A 14,453-nucleotide genomic window follows, 5' to 3' on the forward strand; every position below is an offset into this window, starting at 1 on the left:
GAATTGTTTGTTTGCCACATTTTACATTTTTATATGTTTATACATTGACATGTTATATGACTGCACTGACTGACAGAGGTTATGTTAGCACTTAACTGGATTTTATTAATTAAATTAAAATTATTTCAAATAATGCATAATCCTGTTTTTCATACTGTAACTATCACATATTCCCCAATTCATATTGCACAATCAACATATTTGTATTACATTTTTTATTATATTTTTTCACATTTTATTGTATTTTTTTTTTATTTCATATAATGTGCAGTACTTGCTTTGCTTTATCTTTCTTTTATATTTTTTTTTGTTCCTCTTATGTGAAAACCTACTTTGCCTGATTCTGATCCGGAACCTGGTTGGACACTGTGGGAGCCGTAAAATACAGAGTCTGAAGTTGCCACCTGGTACATATTTGCTTCTATCTTAATTGTCCTGTGCTCTGACTGCTCTAATTTTATGTGTGAAGTCTAAGCTTCATAAAACACCATCACACATCTCTACAATGTGAAAATGAGTTATTAATTATGTGACAGTCCAAACAAACAAACTGATGATGATTCATTAGTGTCTCATATATGACTTCACTGCTCACTATAGTGTCATCGATTGAGTGTTTATTATATATAGAATAATGAAGGGAGTAATTTTGGACAAACACAGGTGTAACTAATAACATCAGCTTTCTGGGACTCTCAAATGAAACAAAGCCAATTACTGAACCTTTGCTTCACAGGCTGTGATGAGTCAATATGTGAAATAATGACAAAGGCTCATAGAGAGCTGGATCTTACCTGGACTGCTCAGGAGCATTTGGTGTGTTGTGATAAATGATTTGGATGAAAATAAATGTAAGGTTTCCTCTGTTTAGTGTTTTTATCTAAATCAACAAATCCTTTTTTAATATTAAGAACTTTCTCTTCCTTGAGTATTTCTTTGAAATGTTGCCTTCATGTTTTTCTCCTTCATTTTCATGAGAAACAACATATTTTTACACTTTGTCTTCCACATGAAGAACCCTTGAAAGTAGAATTGAGTAGCAAGTGATTTCATATCTTTCTTAATCTTAAATACTTTTAAGAGATTTCTAGTCTAAGAGAACTACTGATTGGAAGTGAACATGTTGTGCAGGGCAGCGAATAAACTGTTCCACTTACATCCTGCAGAAGCTTCTCCAGGTTCTCCTGGAGCTCGTAGAAGTAGCGGGAGGTGATGAGGCCCTCTCTGCTTTTCTCCAGGCAGTCTCTGGACAGCTCTATCAGCTGATGGTGGATGAAGCTCAGGACCCCGTCTGCCAGCGGGTACACCTTATCCGGGGCCGAGGAGGACAGCAGCTCAGCCAGGCGCTCCTCCATTTGAGCAGTCGCCTGAGGGGGAGGAAGGGGGAGAGGGATGAGTCATACATACCAGACAAATGGAGAGACATGACCAAAAACTGCATGCGCACAGGACAACACTGTATTTATATATTAGAGTATTAGAATAAAAAACAATACGTGGCACATGTCTGCATGTGTGTGTCTGTAGGCCTGAGATAACACGTTTCATATTAGCATTGCATATTACATCTTCATAATACCACTTCTATCCATCTATCTATCTTACAAAAATATATAAACAAATATTTGTAAACACTAGACACAAAATGGAAATGGGAGAGCTGCCTGCACCTGTTTCAAAATAAAAGCCCTCAAAATAAGGATTAGGATTAGCTCAGGTCAGCAATATTTAAGATGGGGTGAGAAACCCTTTTGTGCATGGATCTAAACACATGAAATGATTATCCATTACTTCGCCTCCATCTTCCTTCTACAGTGTGTTTATTATAACAGCGAGTGTGTGTGTGTGTGTGTGTGTGTGTGTGTGTGTGTGTGTGTGTGTAGTACAAACCTTGGGGAACCTCTCCTTGTAGACATGGTTCATCATCACAATCTCATGGTCAAAAGAGACAGGTGAGCGTCCGGGGCTGAAACAAAACACACAAACCAGCTCAGATGAGTGGAGACAATGGACACTACTGTACAAGGTCAGGAGCTCAGCTAAAGAAGTATGCTACTGCTAATGTACTGGACCTCTCATTCAATCTGAGAGTCAAATCACTCTGGGATCAAACTGCTCACAGCCCAAGTCCACACTGAAAGTTTAGAAAATGCTTCAGATGCTGAATCTTTAAGTGAATGTCATTTTTAAACAACTGTTGTTTTGCAGAACAAATCATAAACTGGTGTCAGTATAAAACTGTGTTCTGTCTTATTTTCTGAATCGAAATCGATAGATCACACCAAAGGAGCGGTTTACTTTTTATTTTTCTGGGGGGTTAAGAAAAATTCAGAGATAGAGGAGGCAAAGCTGAAGAGACATAGCTGAGCAGACTGGATGTGACAGACACGACTGGTCAGGTAACCAGAGCACACAGCGAACAAAAGCAAGATGGTGGTCACGCACACTAACAGGACTTCGGGGTCTCCATCATATGTGTTTCTTGAGCGGTGTAAACTGAGGACCGTGACAACCTCTGGACATGCATGGCTGCACATACAGAACGGCACAAAGGTAACGCGTCTAGAGACTGGTGGACTGCATGTGTGTGTGTGTGTGTGCGTGGCTGTCAGTAACAAGCCAAGGCCGTCCACTCCTCAGCCGAGTGTCCATCAGTTCTCAGGGGGTTTTCATGACCTGACACACTGACAGTGACGTCTCTTTCAGTCCAACAGAATATAAATCTGTCGTTCACTCAGTGGTCTCCATCTTCTCTCCATTTTCCCTCCTCCTGGGACTCATCTCTTTTCTTATTCCATCATGAACCAGCCCTCAACCCCAACCTTTCTATGCAGCGACACAAAACAGCGACAGAGGCAATATCCTTGACCTTTCTATGTCTCCCTATCAGGAGAATAGGCAGCGTGGACAGGTGACAGGCAGTTGTGTTTTGTGTGATTTTGTGTGTGTGTGTGTCTGTGTACACAAGTCAGGGGAGAGAAATTTTATTCCATTCAAGTTCAGGCTTTGTTAGCCTGCTGTATTATTTATTCCATTCACTTATCACTGTAAACAGTTCCCTCTAAATATTGCAGATGCAATCTGAGTGTTTGGTAAACATGATATCAGTTTTCATGTTCATAAATCATTTTGGCATTTTGTTGTAAAATCATCATTTTTTTTTAGAAATCTTCAAATCTCAGCTCATTTAAGAATTTTCTTGATATTAGTTTTATCTGACACTCTCTTATTTTTCATGATACTGATGTTCGTATTTAGAAAAATAATTGAAACAAAAGAAACTGTACTGAAGACTATCTCACTTCATCCTGCATATTTATTTTTTTTATGTTTATAACTGTCAATCACCTGTACAAGCTTTACCGACAGAATTGTGCCTAATAAAAGACCAAAACTTCTGTAATAAAGAAAAAATGATCAACAGTTTTGGGATTTTTTTTAGTTTCTTCTCACAGATTTTGATTCTATGAACCAAAGACAAAACAAGACACAATGGACAGTACAAAAGAAATGACTATATATAATATCAAAAATTAAAAAATGAAAGATATTATATGATATTATATATATTTCAAAATAAAAAGTAGACAAAATAGAATATAAAATATCTAAAAACTAGAAGAAAGTGAACAAAACAAAATTCCTAGAGAGACTTTTACAAAATTGAGGGGAGATGGGTGAAGTAAAAATATGAATTTGAGGATCCAGATTTCTACGTTTGTATGAGTCATGAGGGCACACACACAAACAGGCAAATGTGTGTGTGTGCGCATGCACACGTGACCGGTGCGATGAGGTAATGCTTTAAGTCATCCATCGGCAGCTCAAAGTCCAATTACCAGCTTAATAGGAATGAGGCAGCCTGAATGTGACATATGAGCTGAACCTCACGGAGGTTGTTTATCATGACGCCAACGCATACGGTGACAGGTGACCACACACACACACACACACACACACACATTGCAGTACACAGCTGTGTCCATGTTCTTTTTGTTTGAACCTGCTCTGTTGTGATGCTCATGTTGTTCATAAACAACTTCTTACTGCAGGATTAACAGTAATTAACATGATAAACTGTCAGGATTGTGTGTTTGAGTTGGAGTGAACACATAAGTTTTTATTAAAAGGGTCATTTAACTTCAGTAAGATAAGACGCAAAATATTTTTCATCCTGGGGAAAATTTGGTTTCGATTTTTAGACAGTTTTGTTTTTATTTGTCTAAGTTTTGAGATATTTGTGTCTGAGATTTCACAATTTAGGTTGTGATGCTCACAACACTGAAAAATTATATTTCAAAATTTCAAGATTCACTAATTTATTCAAGCTTATACAATGTATGAATTATGTCAATAAAATTATAAAGAAAGTCAAACTCAGCACTTCCTGATGATGTATCTCACGTCTTCTACTGGCTCAAAAGACATACTTCCTGCTCCTCCTCATAGGCTTTTAATGTAAAACATCAACGCAGATCAACAGAACAGCAAAGTAGAAACATTATGAAACACTATTAAGTGAAGGAAAATGGTATTCCTGTTAGGAAATTGTTTATTTGTAATTTGAGGTAACTGACCCTTTGAACAAAGCACATCTCAACTGTGCACACACAACACAACACAGACATACACTTAACCACTACTGATGTACGTCAATCACCTGCAGCTCCAACAAGCTTAACTTTAAAAGTCTCCTTTCACATTGGTGTTTCTTAAAAGAGAAAAATCAATCAAACCCGGGCGGCTCTGCCAGCGGGCTCAGTGAGTAAAGGTTAGCCTTGACAGAGATGAATTCACTGCCAGAGGCTGTTATGTACATTCTTTAATTTTCACAGAATATCTTCTTCTTCCCTCCGTGTTATTCTTCCCGTCTGCTTGTGGCTCTGAGCAGCTTGAGCCTTTATTAAAATAAAGCTCCCATTCAGAGCGAGCTGCAGCGGAGGTCGCACTCAAATCCCGGGATGAATAACACAAAGACGCCAGACAAAGGCTAATTAGAACACGGCTATATTTCTGCTGTAATGGGAAATAAAAATTGCCCTGCGGCAATCCCTGCGAAAAACGTCTTCGTCATTATTTTGAGGAATGACCTTGGAGACGAGGATTTGGAGGAAGTTGTGGGAGAGTTCTTCTGTTTTAGTGTCGGGCCGCGAGTTCAAAAGTTAGGGCTGTGAGAAAAGACAGAAAATATTTATGAAATGGAATATAAGACAAGATGTGTTTCAACCCCGGGCTGTTTGAAAAAATTGGATAATTAAAACATTGGTGAAAGGCCGTTTTCTTTCTTTTCAGCTAAGTGGTGATGTCACATGTGACAAAAGGCACTCAGAATGCAAACGAGCTTATTGGTGGAGAGGGTAATTGAAGTAAATCAGACGAGACAGTGAATCAGATGGTGAGGCGGGATGGGGGGGGGGCAGAGGTGAGGAGGAGAGGGGTGAGGGATGGTGTGTGTGTGTGTGTGTGTGTGTGTGTGTGTGTGTGTGTGTGTGTGTATGAGGGAGGAAAAAAAATAACATTGATGCTTCACCACTGAGGCAAGCGACTTGGGAAATGAGAGGTCTAATTGACCGTGACAGAGAGCTGGACAGAATGGGGATGAGGTGTGTGGATGTGTATGTATGTGGGTTTAGTGTGTGTGATGAGTGCTGTGATTGTATGTGTTTACCACAGAAACCTCAGTATCTTGGTGAAAACATGTTGGTTAAAATCTCCTGAAACCACCAAGTATTGGTGCTTTCAGGAAGATAAATTCTTAAATCCCAGTAGAGGAACCAAACCATTTAAAACAGGCATATTTTAGAGACTGTTAATCCTGTTTTATATAACAGCATACATTATTTGATTTTAGTAAGACATCTCCATGTTTTCTGATCTGCTCCCATTTTAATTCGCTCTTGATAAAAAACACTCTGCTGCTGTTTTTCAGTCACTGATTAATTCCAATCGCTTCTACTTAGCTGTTTTCTTGATCAGTGTAAAGCTACTGTTAATTAAACACAACAGACATTTTACATTAAATGCATGGCAGGACATGAAAGAATGGAAAACTTTTAATGTGAAGTGTGAAGTGAAATGGCTGTGCAAGAAGTGTTGAGATTCACTGAAAGTAGCTAAACACTGGTTGAAAGAATGGCAAAGTAGAACAGAATGGAATAACTAACATTAGTCAATGCTGGTTGGGTGTAAGTAGTCATTATAGTTTTTCATATAGTGCTAAATCTAAACAGTTTTAAATGAATATTTTTAAGGTTTAAACTGTCCTCTGTCACCACAGAGTGTGAAATATCAGATACTTTGCCTCTTGAAATAAGTCAAACAAATGTCGTCCTTAGCCTTCAAAGTCCTGAGTAACAGGCTTCTATTTCTATTAATTAAGCAATTTTATTCTATCTATTATTTTATTCTAATTCATCCTATTAATAAAAAATAAAAACGTTAATAAAAATGACATAAAATTAGTCTGATAAGCCTGATTTTGTGGTAGTTTGAATATTTGAGACTCGAATATATAAAATATGAGGTAGAACATGATTGCTCCATGTGACATATGAAGAAGTTGACAATACAGCTGTATATATGTGGTTTTCCAGACATAAAGTCAATGAGGTGTCTGAATAGACTATCCATCAGTGTCTTTACAAACTGTAAAACGTGTATGATGGATGCATAAGGTCTACACATTCCCATATTTATGGAAGACTGCATGGCTGACAAGGGTTACAGGAGGGAACTGAAAATAGATTGTACTGAACGCAAAGAGCAGACTGGGCGAAGAAAAGGCTACGAAAAGCAAAAATGGAGAGAAGAATAAAAATTTGAGATGAACAAAGAGAATGTTAAACGACAAAAGGGCGGCTGGCATCTCTCATGGCAGAGTCATAAAATTAGCATATAATTGTAGTCTGCACCTCTTTTTCATTTGTTCACTCTCTCATACACAGACACACTTCTTCCCTTGTTCCTTCCCCCTCCTCCTCATCCTCCTGGGTCCAATCATCATCATCATCATCATCATCATCATCATCATCATGTCTCCTCTCAGTCACTCACTTCATTTCTCTCTCTGTCCCATTCACCGCATTTCTCTCTTTGCCCCTCCTTTCCGAGACTCTTTTTCCTGCCACTGTCTGAACTTTGTCTCTCTCTACAGCTTTCTGTTGGTTATTTATCTGCGCTCGCAGACGGTCTGCAGACTGCTCATTAAGAGCTTTTTAATGACACTCACTGCTGGTAGAATAAATATGATGTCAGGCTTTCCACTGAGGCTCATTCACCCTGCACATGGGGGGGGGGGGCTTACTGCTGGCCGCAGCGGAAACACTTCTCAAAGTCACCTCCATGTAAAATAACTTGCTCACAGTCACTTCTTCTATACAATTACAGCATGGTGGTTTTGCCAGCTTTAATGAAATCTCTGAGAAAAGTTTATAAAATCTCATTCTCTACTTATTTACCCATAGTTTACCTTCACATTATTTTCTAATTCTAGTCCATTTTCCAGAGAGAGAGGGGTCTTATAAGGACACAGGGTGACAGTGGATTACCTGAGATGACTCCAGAGAGAGACAGATAGAGACAGACAGAGACACACACACACACACACACACACACACACACACACCAGTCAACAAACACAGTGTGATTCTAATCAGAAACACACCACGCAACTCAGTGTCACCTTCTTTCATCTCGTGGATGAAAGAACTCAATATCTCTCTGTACAGGAGCAGAGATGAAGATGAGGAAAGTACTGCTGAGACAAGAGATGGAGGTAAGTTACCAAGTGCGTGTGAGAGGGGGGGAAATGTTCAAATTGTAGAGAATTTGAAGGAGGGAGAGATACAACGAGGGGGATTGGAGTGTTCCAATTACTAGGGTATCACACTGCTCAGCCTCCCAGGGAAAGCTGATGCCAGGCTGCTGGAGAGGAGGCTCCGACCGATTGTCGAACCACTGATCCAGGAGGAGCCATGTGGATTCTGACCTGGGCGTGGCACAGTGGACCAACTCTTTACCCTTGTAAGGTGACTGGAGGGGTCGTGGGTGTTTGCTGATTCAGTCTACATGTATAGAGGGTCTGGTGAGGGGCACTGTGAGTTACTACAAGCCCTCTGGTCCTTATATAACCAGAGTGCGAATTGTGTCTGTGTTAGCAGGAAGTTGAGCATGTTTCCAGTTGGTGTTGGCCTCCGCCAGGGTTGGCATGGATAGGATCTCAAGGTGCAGCCGGGGGAAGGAGTGTGTCTGGTGTGTCGACCAGACTTGGTTTGGTTCTGATGACTTCATCAGCCTGTTTGCACTGGGGCGGTTTGCAGCTGAGTGCGAGGCAGCTGGGATGAGAGTCAGGACCTCCGAGTCTGCCGGCCACGGTTCTCATGGTGGATTGGGAACGAGATGCGAGTGAAGCAGTTAAAGTATTGTTTGTGAGTGATCGTAAAATGAAGAGTGAGATTGACAGGCAGACTGGTGCAGAGTTGGAAGTAGAAGAAGTGATCGTACGAGCTGACCGGAAGACAAAGCTTCACCAGATTTACCAGTCAATCTTTGTTCCATCACTAATGTATGGTCATGAGATTTGGGTAGAGTTCGAAAGAAATAAGATCGCAGATATAAGCTGCCAAAATGAGTTTCCTCTGTAGGTGTCTGGGCTCTGTCTTAGAGAGTGGGTGAGGATCTCAGACATCTGGAGGGAGCTTCTGTTCTTTCATGTCGAACGGAGTCAGTTGAGGTGGTTCTGGCATCTGATCAGGCTCCCCTGGGCGCTTTCCACTGGAGGTTTTCTGGGCATGTCCAACTGGTAGGAGGTCCTGGGGTAGATCCAGAGAGTTTATATATCTCATCTGGTCTGGGAAAACCTCTGGGTACATTTTTGGGGAGATGGACGTCTGGACTACCTTACTAACCTGCTGCCACCGTGACTGGACTACGGATTAGTGTCAGAAAATGGATGGATGGAAGGAAGGAAGTGACAGGTAAAAACAGGGATGGAGAATCATGAAGAAATAAAGACAAAGATGGACAGAGTGAATGAAACACATAAAGACACACAGATCTGCAGCTGGACAGGTGAACAGGTGAGTGTCACTGATACAAACAGTGAAGACTCTATACTCGCCCCACCTGTCACGGATATGCCAGCAGGATGAGTCTGACCTTTCTGGGGGCTGACACAAACACACACACACACACACACACACACACACACACACACACACACACACACAGAGCATCATGATATGCTAATGTTTGTCAACTAAGTCTCATCGACTCGTCTTCTTTCATATTCAGTCTTGGAAACTATCAGTTTGTGGGGCAATTCTAATATTTAAGAGGAGAACAGGTGAAGAAGGCAAAGATATGATCCCGCTCTGCTTCAGCCTCTGTCTGAGTGTCTCAAAACCAAACAATAAGATTTTAAAATCAGTTCTGTACTGCAGAGGAAAAATTGAAGAGAGGCTTCCAGCACAGGTCAAGTCTATACTAACGATTACATCGGTCTAGGCTACATGAAATAAAGGGAAACTTTCTGCTTTGCATATTCACCAAGTTTCTGGGGAGAAAGTTGAAGTTCAGTTCTTTTGCCGCCAGCAGCTAGGAGTACAGATGGGTATCATTAAGATTTTTAAGGTTACTACTACTCTTATCAATACCACTTATTGATCTGGTATTTTAACGGTACTCTTATCTGTACTTTTTGTCATTTTATAATAGAAAAAAAAGAAATTAAGAACAGAATTCACTTTGCTTATTTTCTCATATGCACTGGATTAACCCCCCCCACCCCAAGTGCCCTGAAACTGAGTGTCTGAATGACAGTTCATACTATGCATATGAATATGAATATAATATATATGAATTTAAAAAAACACCTTTAACGATCAGCTGGCTAATGTTTACTTTTCATCATTAACCGATGTTCCTATAATGTAGTTAACTGTGTGTGTGTGTGTGTGGGCTCCAGGCTGCAGCGGACAAAACACACCTGGTGCAACAATGTGTCAACTACTCACTTCTCCGTCTGTATGTGACGGACTTTCTCTGGATGTTTCCACTGGTCGCTCGTGTTTCTGCTCTTACATGAAAAAGACTGAACCGCACTTAAATGTTTAGCCCTCTCTGCCATAGATACTAAGAGCAGAGTTTGTGTGTGTGTGTGTGTGTGTGTGTGTGCGTGTGTGCGCTGCACAGTGCTCCATGGTGACACAGAGTTGCCCCTGCCCCTAACACACAGAGAGAGGTCTGTCCTCTGGATTAGGAACAGTGAAAATGTTTCATTCATAGATTAATGTCTTAATCAGAAATGGAGTTGGTGAGATAAAATGTTTCACAGTGTGTTCTTGTGGGTTTTGTGGAGTCAGATACAGAGGCTCAGAGCTCCTACCTGAGGCTGCGGGACCGCGGTCTCATGGCGGGGGAGCGGCGTCCCTCCTCGTCCGTGATGCTCTCGGAGCTGAAGTGTTTGGTGAGGAAGTGCAGCTCGTCCGGTGTGGGCTGGAAGGGCAGCTGGTGCAGCTTCTCCTGAGATGAACAGGAGGACTGTGAGAGGAGGAGCACAGAGGGAGCACAGATTACAACCAGCACTGGAGCTACTGCGGGGGTGAGGCTGGGGCTAGGCTAGGATAAGGACTAGGTCTAGTGTGGGCCAGGTTTGTCTTCACAGTCAGAAGAAGACATCAAAAGCAGGTTAAATCCAACACTAGAAGCTACTTTGGGTTAAGGTGGAGCTAGACTGGGGTTAACATGTCTTAGTACCCTGAACTTTCACCTGTCACATCCATCCATCCTTTTCAACCAAATCTATGTCATTTGACCTGCTAATTTATTTGTGCTAACAGGATGAATCTAGAGAGGCCTGGTCCTCTGTTAGTCCAGTAAGCTAGTAGGTCTGTTAGTGGTCTGGAGTCGAGTTAAGAGCTTGCACAGCTAGCTAACTCAGCTCACTGCCCTTTGAAGCACGCTGGGCCTCTTCTACAGAGAAACTGCACACCAGGGTATTAAGAAAGGAGATGAATGAACAGCAAGGGGAAAAGAGGAAGAAGGGAGGATTAGACCAAAGGGACTGTTGATATGTCTCGGGGAATGAAGGAAGGAAAAAGGGCAGAAACAGGAGAGGAATCAGAAGTACACTTGAGGGCATCAGAGGGGAGGAAGCAATGAGAGAAAGGTGGAAGAACAAGGGTTTCTATCGTAGCTGAGGGAGCTTCTGTGAGGTTGTTGCTTTGCAGTTAACTCAGAGGAAGCAGGAAGCGTTTAGACTTGGGTTTCTTGGGTGAACAGATTATTATAAAAACATACAGTGCAGAATAACATGCAGAAACATAAAATAGAGTATATTAGAGATATTTACCGAGACAGTGGAGCTGGGAGTGTTGGTGCCATAGCCAGAAGAAGGCAGCGAGGCCAAAGACCAGCGTCTACCATCCGTCCTGAAAACACAGGCAGAGGTGAATGACAAAGGCAACAAAACTCAACTCGTTTTACATAAAATAACACATCCAGCAAAAGTCAATCAGGAGGGAAAATGCAAACAGGGATAACTTGGGCTCAAAGGTGCAGGGAAAGCCATGAGGAGGATCCACTGAGACTCTGCAGACATAAAGTGAAGCAGGAATGAAACCCGACAACCACTCTGACCTAACTGCTCTTTATCTACAGCTGGATTTTACACTTGTAAAAACCATTAAGGATTGAAATTATTAAAGTGTAAGGCTGGTGTTATTCTAAACTTTTCTTATGGTCAACAAATCCCATGTTAAGACCCCACAAACAATATGTTTGTGCATCTCTCAACACTTCCTGACTTCCCTACCCTCTCTGCATGTCTCTCAGCTCTGAGCCAATTGGTTCCTACATAAGATGTAAATCCTTAAAAATATGCAAATATATAAAAAAAATATAAAAATATAAATATATTTCTTTTCTTTTTTTTTTTAAATAGAAAGTGTAAGTATTAGTTCATGAGTATACAAAATAGAGGAAATAGTGCATTTGTTGGAGACTATTTTCAGCAGCAGATCAGTCCACATTTGGTTCTCTGATGTGCTTTTAATGGAGCTCTATGGCACAGAGGAATAAGATATATCAGGCTCTGATTCACACACATTTTTGGTTTGACTCTTCACTAGGGATCTACTGACGACAAGAAATGTAACATCACCAGCGTTATCCTTTAAGGAACATCTACATCTTAACCAAGGATGTCTCATGACTCCAGAGTCTCCTGCTGCATACGTTGTTCCTCTTTTAAACCTGATTCATGTACAGAGTGTTCGGCAGCAGCAGCAGAAGAAGAGACCCTGCAGGGTGCTTGTTGATGTCATTCAGAGTGTGTGCGCTCAGCCATGCAGGACAGAGGGCAGGAAGGTGGCGGCAGAAGGAGGAAGGAAAAAAGGGCTAAGGTCAAAAAGTCAGAGGTTACCTGTCAGCCCTGTGTCCGTGACTGTGTGGGAGACAAGACATTGGTTTTTCTTTTTATAGCTGTTAGCGGCTGTCAGTCATACAGACTCATACACAGACATACACACAAACACACACACACACACACACACACACACACACACACACACACACACACACACACACACACACACTCTCCTCTTCTGCTTCATTAAAAATCTAACAAAGCCCAAAAAGACCTTTTTAAATTGTGGACGTAAGCTTAAAGTTTAAAACTATATTTTTTATATCCTGGTCATATAACATTTAATTGCAGGTGATTGCAGCAGTTTTTAGATACAATCATTTCTAAAAAAAACTGAGGATTTATAGCAAATAATAACATTTCTGACTACAGAAGAGACAGGAGCAAACAGATTTGTCTGCGTTTGATGAATGATTACAGCCGCTGATAAATCACAGTCTACAACCTGAGGTGAGACGCTTCAGTCCAACCAGCCTCAGAGCCTGTAATCTGTCATATCAAACTCCACCACACGGTGCCGCTGTCATCCCTGCGTCTGTGGTGCAGCTGCAGGACTTAGGTCAGCAGCCGGACAGAGAGGGATTTCCATTTCAAATCAACATTAATGCTCTTTTTGGCTGCTGCACTGCTGCATGGCTGCCATCCAGTGTTTAACCCTAACTGTCATGGAAATAGCCCGAGAGTTCAGTACTTTAGAAAAGATGTGTTACCATGGAAACATCATCATCTTAATGAAAATTTAAGGGGCAGGCTTGCTGAGAATTTCTTTTTCTTATCCATCTTACATTAACACTTCTTATCTTGGCTTTGGATTTTAAAAATCAAACAAGTGCCTTATGCACGCAAGTATCTGTCACACACACAAAACCACACACCGCACACACACTCTTTCTCCCTCCTTTGCAGTAATTACTGACTGTGTCGAGAGCGCAGACAGATAAGAGGTTTATTAATCCTGGTTTGAGTGACAGCCTCACAGTGATCATCTCCCTCCTCATCAGCTCACTCACTGTCACCAGCAGCAGCAGCTCAGCTCTCGACACACCGAGGCCACAGAACCGTTTCTCATCCTTTCAAAGACATCGCCATTAAAAGGGCCAGTGCAGAGGATTTAGCAGCATCTAGTGGTGAGGTGGCAGACTGCGATCACCCTTCCCTTTCAGGTGTGTGGGAGAACCTTTGGTGGCCTTCAGGTCATGCAAAAAGTATTTGAGTTGTCTGTTTTGGGCTACCGTAGAAACATGGCGGTGCAACATGGCGGCCTCTGTGTTGGAGGACGTGCTCCCTATGTAGATATGAAGGGTCAATTCTAAGCTATGATTCTTAGTTTCAGGTGATTATACACTAATAAAAACACAATTATGAACATTGTATTCCATTTAAATCTTACACACTGCTCCTTTAAAAGCTGAAGTACAGCTCATCCACTTGGGCAGGATGTCTGCGCTTCTTGTCCAATTACAGTGTCGATTTTATTTCCCACAAATGACTTTTAATTGTGTTCAACATGTGAAAAAGTGAAAAGAACTTGCTGCTTTAGAAATAAAAACTTCCCCCAGACAGAGATGTTCACGCTGTGAGCTTTGGGGCTGCACATCATTTGGAATTTTTCAATCGTGGGGATAAAATGATATCTGAGATCCAAAAACAGGGCGGTAGAATGGAATTTTAGGAAGATTCAGATCATGAGAAAATGGAGAGAAAATATATGTATATTTTTCATCTGACCCTTCCAACCAGATTGACTGACTTTGTTTTCCAGGTGTGCCCCACCTGTTAGTAAGTGTGTGTATGTGTGTCTCACCTGCGTGCAGGAACAAAGGAGAAGTGTGCAGCTGTGTTGGGGGAGAAGTTGCGAGGGCTGTCCAGTGGGCTGGTACCTGAGTTACAGAAAAGAGAGGAGAAAGAAAAATAGGTAAACACACTAAACAGAAAACCCTGCAGAGTATATATATATATATCCTCTGTGTCCATTTATGTACCTTCACAATAAGATGATGAGCTCAGACATGGTCTTGATACTGTATAT

The 14,453-nt window shown here is 41.4% G+C and overlaps 1 protein-coding gene across 3 annotated transcripts in view; it reads right to left on the minus strand.

The window, feature by feature from the left end:
* Window positions 1-14,453, minus strand: part of mast2 (microtubule associated serine/threonine kinase 2) — a 176,923-nt gene that overhangs the window by 25,102 nt on the left and 137,368 nt on the right. For all 3 annotated transcript variants that reach the window (XM_087180051.1, XM_087180053.1, XM_087180052.1), the window contains 6 exons: window positions 14,229-14,304; window positions 12,422-12,442; window positions 11,351-11,429; window positions 10,385-10,539; window positions 1,891-1,966; window positions 1,158-1,367 (listed from right to left, as the gene is read on the minus strand). In XM_087180051.1, the coding sequence (XP_087036177.1) occupies window positions 1,158-1,367; window positions 1,891-1,966; window positions 10,385-10,539; window positions 11,351-11,429; window positions 12,422-12,442; window positions 14,229-14,304 (617 nt within the window). The remainder of the gene's footprint in view (window positions 1-1,157; window positions 1,368-1,890; window positions 1,967-10,384; window positions 10,540-11,350; window positions 11,430-12,421; window positions 12,443-14,228; window positions 14,305-14,453) is intronic.

Source organism: Seriola lalandi, unplaced genomic scaffold, assembly GCF_002814215.2.
Source record: "Seriola lalandi dorsalis isolate HSWRI2012SDOR001 ecotype SW California unplaced genomic scaffold, Sedor1 jcf7180002054885, whole genome shotgun sequence".
Lineage (NCBI taxonomy): Eukaryota > Metazoa > Chordata > Actinopteri > Carangiformes > Carangidae > Seriola > Seriola lalandi.